The sequence below is a fragment of the Chiloscyllium plagiosum genome, unplaced genomic scaffold (genome assembly GCF_037043375.1).
Source record: "Chiloscyllium plagiosum isolate Xiang-an unplaced genomic scaffold, Cpla_swu_hap1 HiC_scaffold_5, whole genome shotgun sequence".
Lineage (NCBI taxonomy): Eukaryota > Metazoa > Chordata > Chondrichthyes > Orectolobiformes > Hemiscylliidae > Chiloscyllium > Chiloscyllium plagiosum.
Genome location: NW_028270143.1, coordinates 2,813,259 through 2,832,513, shown reverse-complemented (window position 1 = coordinate 2,832,513; position 19,255 = coordinate 2,813,259). Strand labels below are relative to the sequence as shown.

The following is a 19,255-nucleotide window of genomic DNA, read 5'->3' as shown; positions in this document are numbered from 1 at the left end:
TCTGGGTTCACGAACTCAATTCTGGGCATCATACTGTGGCAATATGATTGATGCGATGTAATCTTCACATGCTAATCATAGAGTCATAGAGATGTACAGCATGGAAACAGACCCTTTGGTCCAACCCGTCCATGCTGACCAGATATCCCAAACCAATGTTGTCCCACCTGCCAGCACCTGGCCGATATCCCTCCAAACCCTTCCTATTCATATACCCAGTGGGTAAGTGTGGGATTTGATAGGAAGGCACATCAGTGATCGCAGGGTTTGTTGAGTGGATGGGATTTGGTATCAGTCAGTGTTTCAGATGATTTCAGGTTTACGTAGGGTCAATGAATCACAGATATTCATGTGATTCTGCAAATCAAAATCTAGCCTGTAAGATTATCTGCAAAAAAACCTTGCTCTTATGATTGCAAAAGAAAGAAGAGTTGTTGGGCAAAATGGCATTTATAGTGCTTCTTGAAGCCTCTTTATATCAATCAAGAAATGCTACAAAGGAAGATTAAGATATCGCAAGTCATGAAGCAATGTGGGTTATCACTGGCAAGAAGTAGAATCATTATGAATTTGATTCATTCATAAATTGCCATTACTGACAAGGACAGTGTTTATTGCCCATCCCTCATTGTTCCCAAGAAAGAAGTACTGAGTCCCTTCCTATAGAACAGACTGGCTTGTTGTGAGGCATGAGATGAGCATATCATGCTCGTCAATGTCAAAGTGCCTGGTAACAGATTTGGTGTCTTTATAGTGCTCGTCTACTGTACCATATGCATTTAAGGCACCTCACAGACTGGAACTTGGCTGCAGAGTGACAAGATCTATCTGCTGACCACGTGACTTGCGATTCAGGCTTGCAACCCAGACACAGGTGGATAGTTTGTATATAGCATAAGATGTGCTGTTAAACAAAATGTTATTGGGCAGGCTACTGGGGTACTAAAGGAACTCTTACAACATGTGGACACCCGTGGGAGAGTCCTGCAGTCTTTTCCATGACATGTGTGACAATTCCCTGTGATTTGTTGCACAATCTAATCATCACTCGGTAACAGCCCTTGCCACCATGTATACAGCAAGCGCTCTAGCAGAAGTAGAAAAAGGAAGGAAGAGAAAGGGCAATGGAAGGATGAAACAAGAAGTTAAGTAACACCAATTCATTCTGTTGTATTGGCTCACCCAATTGTGAATAAACCACAATTCTCCATTGACCTAATATTTTCTCTGTAGTAGACCACCTTGACCACAATACTGAAGTGGAAACCACCATAAAATAAATATTTTGAGCCAACTTTATCAATCAAACTTGTTTTAAACCATCCTTATACATTTCCTATGGTGTTTGTGCTCTGTTAAGATCCCCATGGAAAATTAGTAAACTAGAATAGCCAAATTTATTAAATGACCGCCCCCATGGTAAATGAACAATTCAATTTCACGTTTTTGCAAACAAGGACAATTGATAATGTTGTGCCTTTGTTTAAGAAGGGTAGCAGGGATAATCCAGGTAATTACAGACCTGTGAGCCTGATGTCAGTGATAGGGAAGCTGCTGGAGAAGATACTGAGGGATAGGATACATACCCATTTGGAAGAAAATGCGCTTTCAGTGATAGGCAGCATGATTTTGTGCAGGGAAGGTCATGTCTTAAAAACCTAATAGATTTATCTGAAGCGGTGACAATGTTGATTGATAAGGGAAGGGATGTATATGTCATATACGTGGATTTTAGTAAGGTTTTTGATAAGGTTTCTCATGGTAGGCTGATGGAGAAGGTGAAGTTCACATAGGGTCCAGGGTGTTCTAACTAGATGGATAAAGAACTGGTTGGGCAACAGAGGACAGAGAGCAGTAGTGAAATGGTGCCTCTCAAAATGGAGACCCGTGACTAGTAGTGTTCCACAGGGATCCATGCTGGGACCACTGTGGTTTGTGATATACATAAATAATTTGGAGGAAGGTGTAGGTTGCCTCATTAGCAAGTTTGCAGATGACACTAAGATTGGCAAAGTAGCAGATAATGAAGGGGACTGTCAGAGAATACAGCAGAATATAGATAGATTGGAGAGTCGGGCAGGGAAATGGCAGATGGAGTTCAATCCGGACAAATGTGAGGTGATGCATTTTGGAAGATTCAATCCAAGACCAAATTATACAGCAAATAGAAAGGTCCTGGGGAAAATTGATGTACAGAGAAATCTGGGTGTTCAGGTCCATTGTTCCCTGAAGGTGGCAACGCAGGTCAGTAGAGTGGTCAATAAGGCATACGGCATGCTTTCCTTCATTGGACAGCGTATGCAGTACAAGAGTTGGCAGGTCATGTTACAGTTGTTTAAGACCTTGGTTGACATTTAGAATACTGCATACAGTTCTGGCTGCCACATTACCAAAAGGATGTGGATGCTTTGGAGAGGGTGCAGAGAAGGTTCACCAGAATGCTGCCTGGTATGGAGGGTACTAGCTATGAGAAGAGGTTTAGGACATTAAGATTATTTTCATTGGAAAGATGGAGGTTGTGGGGGATCTGATTGAGGCCCACGAAATTATGAGAGGTGTAGACAGAGTGGATAGCAAGAAACTTTTTCCCAGAGTGGAGGACTCAATTACTAGAGGTCACGAGTTCAAAGTGAGAGGGGAGAAGTTTAGGGGAGATATGCATGAAAAGTCCTTCACGCAGAGGGTGGTGGGTGCCAGCGGAGGTGGTAGGGGCGGGAATGATAACATCATTTAAGGTGTATCTAGATAGATACATGAATGGGCAGGGAGTAAAGGGATACAGATCCTTAGAAAATAGGCAACAGGTTTAGATAGAGGATCTGGATCGGCGCAGGTTGGAGAGCTGAAGGGCCTGTTCCTGTGCTGTACTTTTCTTTGTTCTTTGTAACACAACCACAAGCACCTGAATCACTTCCTGTTGACATGTGGCCCTCAGTAACTACATAGTTCCACAATTTCTTTTTCATGCAGGCTTGGTCCTACCTGGCAATAGCTTTCATTTGTTTCCCCCTCCCACCTTCTCAATACCCTTTGCCCCTCATCCACCCCAAGGTTTTCCCAGCATAATTCTCATCAGCAAGGCAGACATCTGCAAACTCTCATTCCCTCAGTCCTGATGGTGTAACTTTCCAGGGTTCCTTTTCAACCAACCAGTCAAGAACATACCAGTTCATGGAATGTCCACTTCTGGGAAAAATCCAACTATTTAGTATCTCTATTCACTCAACTTTTCAGGTTTCATACCATTTTAGCCACATCACACAGTTCCCCTAAAGGAATCTGTCTCTTTTTCTGCCAAACACAATAACTGATATCTTCCTGGGAGATTTGTTTCTTTTCCACACAAGAATTTTTGTCTCTGTTTGTTTTATCTTTGTGTCTGCATCTGTGTGCTAATTGCCTTCATCCTCCAGCTCTCCTACTTCTCTTTGTGTCTGGTCACATTATTTCTGTATGTTAATTTCCTGCTTCAAATTTGACGTCACCAGGTCACTTAAACCAACATTTTTTACTGGCCTATTCTGGACTGAATTGCTGGCAAACATCAATAAGAACACTGGTTGGGAGGCAGAAGAACGAAGACAATATATGGTAAATCAGGAAACAGTAAATAGGTTAATCTAGGCTTCAGTATTACAAGCCTGAAGATTTTACAAATATATTTGTTGACTAATACTGATTGGTATATTTAATGCAATCAAATTAAATTGTCTTGTATATGTTTTTAACATATGTAGTAATTCATTAATAATAAGGAAAGACAAAGAGCATATACAATATTGTGATTTGAGATTAAGAAATACAAAAGGAGAATGTTCTGATGGTACTAATGAATGTATGATTAATAAAATGGAAAATCATGATCAAGAGAGAGGTTGAGAGTCAAAGTGAAAAAGGGATGGTTCGTCAGTTGAGAAACAAACTCTTGTATCCTGTCCAAAGTGTGAGACACATGTTTGGAATGTTATTCATTTATTTAGTTTCCTTGTATCATAATGATGTCAACTAATTCAAACAATTATAGGATAGGCAATGAGGATATAAGGAGGGAAACATTGTACAATAAAGAAAGAGATAACAACAGGTATGGAAAGTGCAGATCAGCCAGTATCTGCATAGCTATCAGATAAGTTAATACTTCAAATGTGGGTCCTTCATCAGAACTGGAAGATAAGCAGAGAGGAAGGGAAACATGAAAATCTGGCACATGAAGCAGATTACAGTGGTGCTAGTGGAGGAAAACAACAGTTAAAACCAAAGCTGCAGACTACCTCACCAGAAAACTGCTCCCACCTTAAACACCATACACTGCATCTGAAAAGCTAAGAGCATTGTGGAAGACCCCACACACCCCTCACTCAAATGCCTCTCCCTCCTGCCATCTGGCAGCAGATACTGGAGCATACGGTCTCTCACGGCCAGACTGTGCAACAGTTTCTTCCCCCAAGTCATTAGGGTCCTTAACACAGTACAATCGGCCTCTTTCCCATCTGAAGTTCTTTCATATTGCTGCTAGAAAAATGTCTATCATTTATCATTCTTCTGTTCCACTCCAACTAGCATGTTTTGCGCTTCTTATGCACTTTATGCCGTGTATGTTTGTGCAGCTTGTGCTGTCAATGTTGCACCCTTGGTACTGGAGAAATGTTGTCTCATTTTTACTGTATCAGTTGTATATTGTAAAATGACAAATAAAAGCTACTCTACTCTACCATTGCCATCTGTACCACCGTTCTAGGAACTGCCAACAAACTCATCATGTGGTACGAATGTTTTGCTCAGAAATGGGAGCGACATTTAAGATCTCAAGTTATTAAAATGAATATTAAAGTTAGATGACCACAATGTGCCTGATTGAAAGATTAGGTGCTCACTTCAAGCTTTCTTTGTATTGGCTGTTCCTCAATTTGAAGATGAGATCTACTCAGGGCCATAAAATTCTGTCATGGGTCTTGATGTGACAGAACACACTAATTAATTCTGCACTTGGAGATTTTTCAATAGATGGGGCAGGTCATCCCATGAGATAGTGAAATTTCCAAAGACACACTGGTTGGAGTAGTATAGAGAACTGAAATTACATCACAGGGAGCCTGAAGTCACAGCTGCAGACAAAATGGAGATGTTCAGCAGACCCAGCATCTAATTTGCATTTGCTCTTCTTGCAGATGAGAGTGAACCATGAACAATTAATACATAAATATAATGTTGCAGGATATATGATAAACATTTTCTGAATTATGGATAAGGAACCTACACTGTGTCAGAAAGTGTGGTTGTAAAGTACCTGTACCCAAATATTTAGATTGTTGCAGGATAAATTAAAGTTCCAGTGCCTATTTTTGATTTGAGAAGAATTATTGTTAAAATTGGTTCAATAAACAACTATAATATGACCTTTTGTTATGCGTAATACAACTATATTGTGACAAAATATGATTTTTTTCTGTCAGTGAAGGATTATGTTGTTTTGTGGTCATTGTTCACATAGACTTATAAGAAACAGCCCAGCCAGGTTATAACATACAGAGGGTTTTGCAAACAATGCAGTGTAGTTCAGTAAGGTCTTGATATGAGAACACTAAATACTGCCCTTGCTTTTGTACAGGATACATTTGATGTCCTGAAATATTCTGGAGCAGATTAATCTGTTGCTCAATTGGAGCTCGTGTTATTCAATTTAGAGCACAAGTATATTGTGATTTTTAAACATATATGCGCTTGATTGGTACCTTAGGCCCCTCCGGGAATTCTAGACGGTCTCGTCTTCTCAAGAGTATTTCAAATAAGAAATATTCTTTCGAGACAATACTTCCTTCCAAGTGAAAGGCTGTTTGTTGTGCCATCGCAATAACAAACTAAACCGGTTACGTTCACTTCGAAGTAATGATTAGGGTGACGTGGAGATATCACGAAGTGTAATCATTTAAACATAATGTCTATTATTAGAAGATCTTAAATCATGTAATTCGTTGCTTGGTCCCGAAAAGACATGACAGATGGTCATTATTCCTTCTGGAATGGAAAAGATGTGAATTAACTAAGGAAGCCTGCTCAGAATCCACAGAATGTAACATCGATTTCAGTAAGTTGTACGAAAAGTGACAGATTTCACGTTTGGCAGATTATGTTTAAGATAACAACAAACGGAACTGATTTTATAACTATTCACGTGGACCCAACAACCATCAGACATTGAGCGTCACTCACACATTTCTCGGTATTCACCTCAAACCTTCAGCCTTGACACCAACTAGAAGAATGACATCCGGATGGCTGGAATGATAATTGGTGTATTCTTCTGTCCATCATACTCCACTAAAATTAATTGGTTCGATTGCACGTCAATCCGACCAAATCTGTTGGTGATTGGTCAATAGCGCAGTCAACCATTGGGAAGGCGGGATCAAGGAAGTAACGCCCCTTGGCACGGGGCGTATGGGCGATTGGTCGAGTATACCATCAACCCGGAGAGGCTGACTGCCTATTGGATAGCCGGCTGTCAATCAGGACGACGGCGCGCGGCGGAGGGGGCGGAGTGACATCGGCGGCTCGGCTAACCGACCGATAGAGTGAGGGAGAAAAAGCGAGGTGATCATGGAGGAGGACCGCGGTGAGCAGATGAGACCTTTACTGACTATGGTGAGTCTGCTATGACGGGATGGGAGGGTAGGCCGGGCAGAGCCGGTGTTGGGGATGAGGATGGTGTTGCCGATGGTCGCGGCTGGTTTTTGTTTCCCACCTCCCCGGAGTTGCCGGAGCAGGCTCCATCCTGTGGGTTTCTCGGTGACCGGTGGGGGAACGGCCAGCCGTTGTGATTGTGAAGCGGCTCCGGCCACGGCTGGCTGTTTTTTTCGGGGGAGGGGTGGGGGTGTGTGTGTGGAGAGGTCAGGCTCTCTTTCCCCCCCCCCCCATTGTCTGTTGGATGGTGGAGCGGTGGTAGCCGAGCGGCGCTCTCAGTTCCGTTTTCGGGCTGCAATCGGCTCGGTGGCGACCCTACCGTTTGGGCGCACTCGACCCGCTCGCCCCTCACTCGGTTTGAATCCAAACACTCGGTGACTTCCGCCGTCGCCGGGGGGCGGTGGGGGCAGCGGAAGGCTCAGCGGGGACATTGATTTCCGCCCCCAATGTCTCTGAGGGTCTCTCGTCCCTCCCCTGTCACTCTGCATGCGAGTATCCTGACCTCCGTCCGTCCGTCCAGACGGTGATGGAGAGGGCAGAGGGCAAGAGTGGGTTCAGTCCGGCACCCCCCCCCCCCCCCGGGTCATCGCTCTCAAGCTTGTTCAAAAGACACGTCGTTTTTCGATCCGTTATTTTTGTCACCGCACTAGAGGAATGTTGAACCTGTGAACCGTGCTGCTGTCGATGTGGAAAGAGGTGTATTTTCAGCCGGTGATCTTGTCTTGCGGCCTTTGCTTTTCTTTGGTCCCTCTGAGTCGGGTGTGTGTGTGTGTGTGTGCGCGTCAGGTCTGGTTCGTTTGCTGTCGGAGGTGATGCTGAGTTGGTCCTCCTTTTATGCTGCAACACACCAGGGGTTGAGTAATGTTTACCGACTACGTCTAGTTTGTATCTCAGTTTTCAATATACCGTGCTCAGACTATTTACCCGCAAGAAATTTTTACATCAAAACTTGATTGTACGCATATCTGAATTTTTCTGAGCACCAGCATCTTTTAGGGTTTTGCACCTTGGTGCGTTAAAATACAAAAGGTTGCCTGTAAGCTTGCTTCCTGCATTGATTCCTTTGGAAATATTGTTTGTACTGTACTGTCGTCGTTATTATTTTAAGACATGGTAAATTTACACAGTTCTGTCATATTGCTGTTATACTCTATTGTTCTGTTCTGTCAATGATGACTTCTGCTTATCATAGAGCCCATATAGTGTGGAAAGAGGTGATTTGGCCCATCAGGTCAGCACCAATCTTCTAAAGAGCATGCCTTCCAGACCCAGACCCTAATGTTTCCCTGTAATCCTGCATTTGTCCTGTATCCACCTTGCCTGCACACCCCTGGACACTATAAATAGTTTAGCATGGACAATCCACCTAACCTGCACTAATTAGAAATCTCACAACTGAAAATGTGTTGCTGGAAAAGCGCAGGTCAGGCAGCATCCAGGGAACAGGAGAAATGACGTTTCGGGCATAAGCCCTTCTTCAGGAATGAGGAAAGTGTGTCCAGCAGGCTAAGATAAAAGGTGGGGAAGGGCTTCAGAAATGCGATAGGTGGAAAGAGGTCAAGGTGAGGGTGATAGGTCAGACTGGGGTGGGGGCAGAGAGGTCAGGAAGAAGATTGCAGGTTAGGAAGGCGGTGCTGAGTTCGATGGATTTGACTGAGACAAGGTGGGGGGAGGGGAAATGAGGAAACTGGTGAAATCCGAGTTCATCCCTTGTGGTTGGAGGGTTCCTAGGCAGAAGATGAGACGCTCTTCCTCCAACCGTTGTGTTGTTGTGGTCTGGCGATGGAGGAGTCCAAAGACCTGCATATCCTTGGTGGAGTGGGAGGGGGAGTTGAAGTGTTGAGCCACAGGGTGGTTGGGTTGGTTGGTCTGGGTGTCCCAGAGGTGTTCTCTGAAACGCTCCGCAAGTAGGTGGCCTGTCTCCCCAATATAGAGGAGGCCACATCGGGTGCAGAGGATGCAATAGATGATGTGTGTGGAGGTGCAGGTGAATCTGTGGCGGATATGGAAGTTTCCTTTGGGGCCTTGGAGGGAAGTGAGGGGGGAGGTGTGGGCGCAAGTCCTTTGGGGCCTTGGAGGGAGGTGAGGGGGGAGGTGTGGGCGCAAGTCCTTTGGAACCCTGGAGGGAGATGAGGGGGGAGGTGTGGGCGCAAGTCCCTCGACCTTTCTATTTCTATCTCAGGCGACCGAATCAACACGGACATCTACTACAAACCGACCGATTCCCACAGCTACCTGGACTACACCTCCTCCCACCCTGCCCTCTGTAAAAACGCCATCCCATTCTCCCAATTCCTTCGTCTCCGCCGCAACTGCTCCCAGGAGGACCAGTTCCAAAAACGTACAACCCAGATTGCCTCCTTCTTCAAGGACCGCAATTTCCCCCCCGACGTGGTCGACGATGCCCTCCACCGCATCTCTTCCACTTCCCGCTCCTCCGCTCTTGAGCCCCGCCCCTCCAACCACCACCAGGACAGAACCCCACTGGTCCTCACCTCCCACCCCACCAATCTCCATGTACAGCGTATCATCCGCCATCATTTCCGCCACCTCCAAACGGACCCCACCACCAAGGATATATTTCCCTCCCCTCCCCTCCCCTATCAGCATTCTGTAAAGACCACTCCCTCCGTGACTCCCTCGTCAGATCTACACCCCCCACCAACCCAATCTCCACTCCCGGCACCTTCCCCTGCAACCGCAGGGGGTGCAAGACTTGCGCCCACATCTCCCCTCTCACCTCCCTCCAAGGCCCCAAAGGAAACTTCCATATCCACCACAAATTCACCTGCACCTCCACACACATCATCTATTGCATCCTCTGCACCCGATGTGGCCTCCTCTATATTGGGGAGACAGGCCGCCTACTTGCGGAGCATTTCAGAGAACACCTCTGGGACACCCGGACCAACCAACCCAACCACCCTGTGGCTCAACACTTCAACTCCCCCTCCCACTCCACCAAGGATATGCAGGTCTTTGGACTCCTCCATCGCCAGACCACAACAACACGACGGTTGGAGGAAGAGCGCCTCATCTTCCGCCTAGGAACCCTCCAACCACAAGGGATGAACTCGGATTACACCAGTTTCCTCATTTCCCCTCCCCCCACCTTGTCTCAGCACCGCCTTCCTAACCTGCAATCTTCTTCCGGACCTCTCCACCCCCACCCTAGTCTGACCTATCACCCTCACCTTGACCTCTTTCCACCTATCGCATTTCTGACGCCCCTCCCCTAAGTCCCTCCTCCCTACCTTTTATCTTAGCCTGCTGGACACAATTTCCTCATTCCTGAAGAAGGGCTTATGCCCGAAACGTCGATTCTCCTGTTTCCTGGATGCTGCCTGACCTGCTGTGCTTTTCCAGCAACACATTTTCAGCTCTGATCTCCAGCATCTGCAGACCTCGCTTTCTCCTCAAAGAAATCACACAACACCAGGTTATAGTCCAACAGGCTTAATTGGAAGCACACTAGTTTTCGGAGAATGTGAGGAAAGTGGAGCACCTGGAGGAAACCCACGCAGAAAGGGAGAATATGCAAACACCCCACTGACGGTCACCAAAGCTGGAATTGAACCCAGGTCCCTGGAAATGTGAGGCAGCAGTACTTATCATCTCTCGGATACTTTGGCCACCTTGGACTTGTTCTAGTGGATTTACTGAGACATTAAAATTTGATGTATGCCATGAAGAAATTTTCTTTTTTGAAAATCAAGTCTTTGTTTTCTTTGATATTTGAACAGTGGCTGCCACCTTTTTCTTGCCTTTGTCTTAACTCTTTCAGTGTCAAGGACCTATTGTTCTCAAATCTCAATTACTGGCAGTGTCTGCAAGAAACAAGTTCACCCTTTATGTTTTTACTCTTTCTCATGGTATATTTAAATTCCTTTTGAAAGTACGTTGTTGTAAGACCTAGATCACATCTGAGAGGGTTCTCCTATCTATTCCATATTGCTAGATAGAAAATGAGGGAAAAAAATTCTGATGCATGAATGTACCTGCCTCTGCAATTCACATGCTTCACTCCCTTCTTTCTTGTGTAGATATTTTGTCATTTTCTTTATATTTCTCAATGGTAATGTTCTCAACTTCTCTTGTGTTATTCAGTTGCTGAGACAGAAGCTCTGTCTCTGTTTGTCCATCTCTCTTCCCTCCTTTAAGACACTCCTTCTAAGCTTTGACTAAGATTTCAATCATCACACCTAATATTTCCTTATGTGTCTTGGTGTCATATTTTGTTGAATAACCCTGTCAGTTATTATAATAGAAAGTGCACTTGGTTTGTATAACTTGACTTTCTGAAGTGTGGTCCTATACATGGTTGTTTTAAAAGTTATCCCATACGAAAGAATTGAGAACCTATATTCACAACAAAACTGTTTGTATTTTAATTGACTTTATTGTAAGATGTTTCCCTGCCTAGCATTTTATAGAAGGTTGTCCTCATCAGGCTCAATTTATAAGTAATTTAAATCTGTGTGTTGTGGATAGTATCAGAATTGGCCACAGAATCCATGACTTATAGATTGATTTTTTTTTTTCCCCCCTTTGTTTTGGGAGCATTTCTATACACTTGAAGCATGGATTTTGACCAGAGAAGACTAGTTAGTGGTGAGTTGGTAACTGACGTGATTATTATCTCTGTAGTCTTGGGTGGAGTGTAACTAATTGGCCCACATCAGATTTAACATTAATGTGACATTAAGGCTAGCTTGGTAACTTGTTGGGTCAAATTCTGTGGTTCATTTTACCAATTTTATATTGTCTTGGGCAAGCAGTGTTTTTGCATCCTGTATTCTTGAGATTTTAAAAAGGAGGTGGGAATATTGTTGCGTGTACCAAAAGTTCAAAATCGGTTTAGAATTACATTACAACCTTTTTGAGGTCCAGTGGATTTTAGATTTGTGTAATATTAATGTGAACATTGAGGTGCAATCATTCATGAAATTTTAAAAATATTTTGCTGTGTAAGCCTTTCGGACATCTATTACAATGCCTCAGGCTATTCAATTGCTTTGTCAAAATTACAAGAGGGAAATAAGCAACTGTTCAGTCTACTTAGTGAGGGTTGTGGGTCAATTCCCACTTCAGGAATTGAGTACGCAAATCTCAGCTGACACTGCAGTGCAGCAATCAGATAAGTGATTAAATGAAGACCCGGTTTGCCCTTGCAGCTTGATGTAAGGAACCCATGACTTTAAAAACAGGAGGCTTTCTTTCCCAATGATTATCCTTTACTAAGCATCACACCGATTACCTGATTATTATATCACTGCTATTTTTGCAATTCTTCAGTGCTTGAGTTGGTTGACCCATTAAATATGCTATTACAAGGATTAAATTTTATAAAATACCTCATTGCCCCAAACGTATTTTGGTGCATCAAGTGGTCAAGAAAGATAATGAAATTCAATAGAAAAGTTCTTATCCTTCCTTGACAAATACCTGAACACTGGAATATGCATGGATATTTGAAAAACATGATTTGTTTGCTTTTCAGCTGTCATTCCTTGCTCAGTTTGGTGGGTAATCAAAGACATGTCATCCAAAGAAAAGTGCATTTTAATTTTATAGCTGCCTGATATATTTTCTGTTTGTGTTTTGTGCTCAAAACTGAAAGGCAAGCTATTTCTCAATAATTGAATTATTTATTAGAAAACTGTCAGATTCATATAAATCGTTGTACAGTGTTTCTGGTGTCCAATCAGGTCGTGATGGTGCGTATAGTTGGACATGTATTGACATTTCAGTTTAGGGAAATCTGGGCCACGACTTGACTTTAAAATAAAAATCAGTCACGATGCATGAACTGAGTAAACAAGGTTTTATACAGATTTGATACATTCTGGGTGGTCTCTACCCCAATTAATGTAAGACTTCAGGTAAACAAAGAGAAACTAGAATTGGCATGAGCACCAGAAATAGTTACTTACATTTAAAAAAAATCAAAACATGGTACTTGCAGATGTTTATTATTATGAACAATTGCAACCATAAGAAAGAGACCAGTGGTTTATTTCCCTAGACCATAATACAATATTAATGACAGTAGCACCAGTATGATTTATAAGTAAATCCTAATCTAATTAACGCAAGATAATTTGTAATTTGTTTTACAATTAATAAGAAATCATCCTAATTTATCATCAGGAATAATTTCAGGAATTTTTGGTTAGAAGTGGCTAAAATGTAAGTTTTAAAGATTACTATCTGTAGAAATTGACGTATAAATAACCTGTCAATGATGACCAATTGATATAACAGCATGTGTAACTAATGAAGTCATCTGAATTTTAAATTCATTTGAACTGTCTATTCAGTGTTGTGAAGTTTTATTATGTGAAGCCATGTATTGCTGCCTTTAATGCCGTTAGGATTCTGAAATATATAGACTGACAGAAAAAACTATGGGCATTAAAGTAATTTGCATATCGAGCTCAGTCTGGTCTGTTGGTCTTACTCAGTGCTCCTCAGAATGATATCATGTTCATTCAATTCCTGAGGAAACGAATTACTTCCAGAATTTATGTTCTAAGTTACTTTTTAAATGACTCCAAGATAACTTAGTTTCTACTAGAAACAGTATATTCAATACCTGCTTCACTCTAAAGAGTCGAAGAAAAAAATGTTGACAATACATTTTGCCTTCCTTAAGTTTTAACATAGTTATAATGCATGGAAACAGAGCTCAGTTCAACTTGTCTGCACCAACCAGACATTCCAATCTGACCTAGTTCCAAATCCCAACATGTGGCTCATTTCCCTTCAAACCCTTCCTATTCATGCCTTTTCAGATGTTGTAATTGTACCTGCCTCCACCGCTTCCTCTGGCAGCTCACTCCATACACACACTACCCTCTATGTGAAAAAGTTACCCTTCAAAGTTTGTGCGAAGATTTGTAGCTCGGGTGCTCGTTGTTGTGGTTCTGTTCACCGAGCTGGACTGTTTTTGTTGCAAATGTTTCGTCCCCTGGCTAGGCGACATCATCAGTGCTTGGGAGCCTCCTGCGAAGCGCTTCTTTGATGTTTCCTCCGGTGCTTATAGTGGTCTGTCCCTGCCGCTTCCGGTTGTCAGTTTCAGCTGTCCGCTGTAGTGGTTGGTATATTGGGTCCAGGTCGATGTGTTTGTTGATGGAGTTTGTGGATGAATGCCATGCCTCTAGGAATTCCCTGGCTGTTACCCTTTTAAGTTCTGTTCAAATCTTCCCCTCACGTTAGAAACTTATGCTCTCTAGTTTTTGACTCTGTCACTCGAGGCAAAAAAGATCTTGGCTGTTCACCCTATCCATATCTCTCTCTCAATTTTATAAACCTCTATGAAGGTTAGCCCTTTGCCTTCGTTCCAGAGAAAACAGCCCCAGCCTATTCGGTCTCTCCCTATAACTCAAACTTCCAGTTCCAGCAACATGCTTGTAAATCTTTTCTGTACCCTCTCCAATTTAATAATCTTTCCTATAGAATGGTGACCAGAATTGTCCACAGTAGTCTAAAAGTGACCTCACTATTGTCCTTTGTCCACATCTTTGGCTGAATGGGATTTTTAAAACCTATGAGTCCTATTATTTCACAAAACTTGAGTGAACTGGGTGATGTTAGTAGGTACTGATGACTGTCTATGATTCTCTTTGACAATCCTGGCTTGTTCGAACTTGCCAACTTCCTGATTAGACAAAGTGCTACGGTTTATGGTTTTTATCTTGTTTCCTTCCATGTATTAGGTTCTCTTCCTCAGGTTGAATAAATGTATATTTTCTCCCAACCTGTGTGCTCTAATTTTATTTACTCGTGTCCTGCGAGGGACATATGAAAAGTCTTCAAACTCCACAGAACCTGCATCCATCAGCTCTTTTATCAAAGCTACAAGTAATATCCTCAGAAAGCTTCAAGTTTGGCAAACGTGGCTTCCTCTTCATCAATCCATGTTAACGCTGTCCAAGTTTGCATTGTTTTCTAAATGTCCAGTTATTACATCCTTTTATAATAACTTTTAGCATTTTCCCTACTACTGACTCCAAATTAACAGTCTGTAGCATTTTCCCTTTTCCTCCTTTCTTAAATAATGGGGTTATGTCTACTAACTTCAAGGCTGTAGGAACTTTTCCAGAATCTGTAGAATTTTAAAATTCTAGCCACCATTTTGTCCACTATCTCTCCAGCCATCTCTCTTAACATTGGGATGAAGCTGATCTGGTTCATGAGATTTTGATGTTTTGCTAATAGCAATTATGTTTAATTTGTCAGTTTCACAAGTCCCTTGGTCACGTAGTATTTCTGGGAAATTTTATGTGTTCTTCCTTGAAAACAAATGCAAAGTAATTGTGATTTTAAAAGCTAAATGTCTATCATTGGGTTTGAGAATTATAGTGGAAATGGCACCATAGATGTACTGTAGGGTTATTGAAAAGTCAAATTACTATGGGAAAGGAATGTCTTCAGTGACTTGCCATGTTGGGCCAATAACCCAGGTATGTGTTGCATTTAAAATTGAATGAAGACATCTAATGGTGGAGAACAGTCACATTGTAATAACACAGTTGACTGACTTCAGCAAAAAGATTCTGCTATCCTTCCCACCTCTGCCCTTGACTCAGCAGTGACACCATACTATGCCACTGACTCTTTAAAGTCTTAACCTTGAAGGTGTTTAATTGCCTCAAAACACTTTCTTTGGGGGAAAGAAGTCTTTTTGAATAAGTGTGTAAGATGAAAGAAATCCAAATAATGTAGTGTGTATGGATTCTCAAAAGGTATTTGATTTAAAATGTCTCATGAGCTTGTTTAAAACAATACAAGAATATGTTAAGGGAAATGTAATAGCATGTATAAGAAACAAAGTTATTATATATGCCTGAGCTATAATTTGTTTTGTGTCTTCTTGGAGTGAGTAATTGGCCTAGTTTTGTTCACGTATGAAATCATTGAATAGCTTTAGCACTGGAGGTGTTGTCTTGTTCTGGACCCTTTTGCTCACAGTAACACCTTGTCTTGTTCTGGACCCTTTTGCTCACAGTTTTTTTTTCTTTGTTTTCTATGTCAGGGTTCTTCATGATTTCTGAGAGATGCTCAGAATCTCCTCTCAGTTATCCCTTATTCAAGGAACCTGTCAAATTTATCCAGATGCCTGAAGTCTATCATTAGAGTGGTGCTAGAAAAGCATAGCAGGTCAGGCAGCATCTGAGGAGCAGGAAAATCGACGTTTTGGGCAAAAGCCCTTCATCAGGAATAAAAGGGCTTCCTGATGAAGGGCTTTTGCCCGAAAGGTCGATTTTCCTGCTTCTCGGTTGCTGCCTGACCTGCTGTGCTTTTCCAGCACTACTCTAATCGAGACTCTGATTTCCAGCATCTGCAGTCCTCACTTTTGCCTGAAGTCTATCGTTGCCTTGTAGTATTCTTGTAAATATTTTTTGGCTCTTCTGGGTACTGCATTTTCAAAAGTGTAAGGCAGCTTTAGAGAAAAGAAATTTTTATTTTTGCTTAAGGTTAGTTTGGTAAGGGAAGTACAATTTTGATCTATGGTTGACATAAAGACCAATTTTTATTGTGAAGTGAATCGGTTACTTGTTAATAAACTAGAAATGATAAGTTTACAAAATGAATGTAAGCATGACAAGATGTAGTTTAATGTGGAACGGTCATAGATTTGTGTTTTGATAGGGCAGTAGGATAAGTATGATGTGAGGATACAAAATGATGTGGATGATTAAGAGATGGCAGTGACAGACCAATCATATCATTGGTTTACTAATCCAGTATCCAAAGCTTCAAACATTCCCATAACATATGGTGAAATTTGAATGAATCAATCTGGAATTAAAAAAGTTGCTAGACTATTGAGTGTGAAACCATTATTGTAAAAACCCATCTAGTTCATATTCCTAGCCTGCAAAGTTGGCGTTTTAGTGCCAAGGTTGAGAGCTGTCTCTCAGGCTCATCCAGTAAAAGCCTTGCTGAATCACATACTATCTCAGAGGCCGCATCAACATCCTTAGGTGTGTCTTGTCCCACTGATAGAAACAATGTTAACATATAAGATCTTGTTTTATATAGGCAATAAAAATTCATACATAGAATGCACTTTTTCATTGGGAACAAAAGGATGCAATGGAGACATTTCCATAGGTATGGAAATACAACAGCTGATTCCTGATGAAGGTCTCCGGCCCGAAATGTCGGGTTTTTTTTACCTGCTCCTCGGATGCTGCCTGACTTGCTGTACTTTTCCAGCAACACACTCTCAACAGCTGGTCTACCTGCCTGGTCTAGAAAACAAAATTAACATTTAACTGTGTTTCTGCTGCATTTGTGTCAACAATGCCCATCCAATCCCCAAACGTTTTTTTTTTCTCTTGGTATAGACTGGTGTTGTTTTCCCCTCTTTTTCCCTCTTACTCCTTCCCCCCCCCCCCCCCCCCCCCTCCCATCCCAAACAAAATAAGGTCTGTTCTTTTTGCTTTAATGGAAGGGTTTGGTTTAGCTTAGTTGGATGGTTGGTTTGCAAAGCTGACAGCATGGGTTCAATTCTTTCATTGGCAGAGGTTACCATGAAGGATTTTCCTCCTCAACCTCTCCCTTTGCCTCAGGTTAAATGACCACTGGTCATCTGTCTGTAATGAGAGAGCAGCCCTATGATTTGGAAAGACTATGGCTACTGGAGTCCTAATGGATGCAAGACAAAAAGCTTTGACTTGTTTCCTTTTAGTAATGTTTAAGTTCTATAATTCAAGGCAATTAAAAACATGGCTCTCTTTAAAACAGACTGCAATAGCTTATCAATAGGAATGTGAAAAATAATTGCAGTGGAAGAATCTAAAGCACAAACTGAGTTTCTGTTAAAATAGTGACTCTTAACTGGAACAAAAAAATTTAATGGTTCTATTAACATTTTTAGTGCTGTATTTTCAGTAGTAAGAAAAAGGTGATGAGGCAAGCAGCAAGGCATCTCAAGTTTAGTGTTTAGCATTTTGAGCTATCTTCAGTGGTTAGAAGTTAATCTATTATGCAGTTGTGTAAATTAAATTATCTTTGTTTCTCCATTCTGCTAAGCATAACTGTCTCAGTTGAAGGTTTGTTGCAGGTGTTGATCTGACAACGTTAAGTACTCCAGATCTGTAAGTCATCAAAGTGCCTTTTTTGACCTAATGTTTTCTGAAAAAAAATCTCTAGATCATAATTTCATGACTTATATTCACAGATCTTCTAGCCAATGAACAGACATGTTAAACTTCAGTTGTGAAACAATTTTGTTGCTGACCTTGAGGGATTAATTACTGAAAACAATGAACTGCTGAGGGCGTGGAACCTCAGTTTAAGGGATGGAAGCTATATAGATTGCAACTGTACGCATTTTTATGACACACATACCAGTCTTTTGAAAGCTGCATTTATTATCAGCACAAACTCTCTGTACCTATAAATATTTTATTTGAAGTGGTACAATGGGTAACTTTTTGCTTGCTTTAGTTAAGAATTTCAACTCGGGTTTATTTGGAAGCACTAGCTTTGAGTGCTGCTCCTTCAGGTAGCTATGGAGCAGGATTATAAGACTCAGAATTTATCGCAAAAGATTACAGTCTCCTAACTGAAATGGTATATTGAACAAACTGAAGGAGTAGCTCTCAAAGCTAGTGTGTCCAAATAAACCTGATGAACTATAACATGGTGTTGTGTGATTTTTTTAACTTTGTCCATCCCGGTCCAACACTGGCTCCTCCACATCTTTACACACTTTGTCACTGCATCTCTACTGCTAGCACTGCTTGCCAATAGCAAAGTGATATGGCTGTGTATGGATTACATGGCATAACCGTGTTTGGCAGAATGCCCTTTTTGGATTGTCAGCATCCTATTTAGTAATACATAGCTAAAGGTTCCGTGACAACAACATAAACATCCTACAATTTTCTGAATCTGTATTCATATAAGTTAACTTTATTTGCTGGTTACAATTTTTAAAAAAGATTTTCATATGCTTTATCTGTTCTTCCATTGTTAGATCTAACATCTTTGTTCTGTTTTGGTATTTTACTATTGAATTTTACTATTAAATACTTAAAGCTGGCTTCTTTCTATTTCCAATAATAATAAAACCTAACTAAATACAGAGATGGACAGCAGTGCTTGAGACAAAAGGTAGAGAGGGGAATAAAGCGTTTGAAGTTTTTCATTTGCACTCATTTGACAGACAGATGTGAGAGTCAAAATTCAGGTGGAACAACAATTTGTACTGCTTACTGTTCCTAGAAGCTACACATATTCATACAATGGGACCATACCCCTCTGTGAGCACAATAAATATGTCCAGGTATTATTATTTTTCTGACTTTTAATCTAAGCATGGGGACAGTGGTCAAGCTGTTGCAAGGGTGAATGCAGCTGGAAATCAACCAGGACCCTCCTAAGCAGTAAAAATTTTTTGATTTGCAAGAATGCCAAATTTCATGTGTCCTGATGAGCATAGATGAAAACCTTCAACAGCATTTTTGTTTCTTTCCAAAATTGTGATTGTACATCATGATGGAATGGACCTATCTTTATTTTCTTGTTGGTCTATCCTCTTGGATACAGCAGAAGGAAC

The 19,255-nt window shown here is 41.6% G+C and overlaps 1 protein-coding gene and 1 long non-coding RNA gene across 18 annotated transcripts in view; one reads left to right on the top strand and one right to left on the bottom strand.

The window, feature by feature from the left end:
- The window catches only part of LOC122549667 (uncharacterized), a 178,705-nt gene extending 172,478 nt beyond the window's left edge, over positions 1-6,227 (bottom strand). Inside the window, exon 1 of the long non-coding RNA XR_006311632.2 lies at positions 6,211-6,227. This is a non-coding gene — a long non-coding RNA (uncharacterized LOC122549667). The remainder of the gene's footprint in view (positions 1-6,210) is intronic.
- Positions 6,228-6,533: 306 nt separating this feature from the next.
- Positions 6,534-19,255, top strand: part of slc4a7 (solute carrier family 4 member 7) — a 158,413-nt gene continuing 145,691 nt past the window's right edge. For 4 of the 17 annotated variants that reach the window (XM_087986926.1, XM_087986917.1, XM_043689482.2 and 1 more), the window contains exon 1: positions 6,534-6,642. In XM_087986926.1, coding sequence (XP_087843052.1) covers positions 6,598-6,642 — 45 coding nt within the window. In that variant the 5' untranslated portion in view covers positions 6,534-6,597. The remainder of the gene's footprint in view (positions 6,643-19,255) is intronic. The other 13 variants (XM_087986922.1, XM_043689483.2, XM_087986920.1 and 10 more) reach the window with 7 other exon arrangements.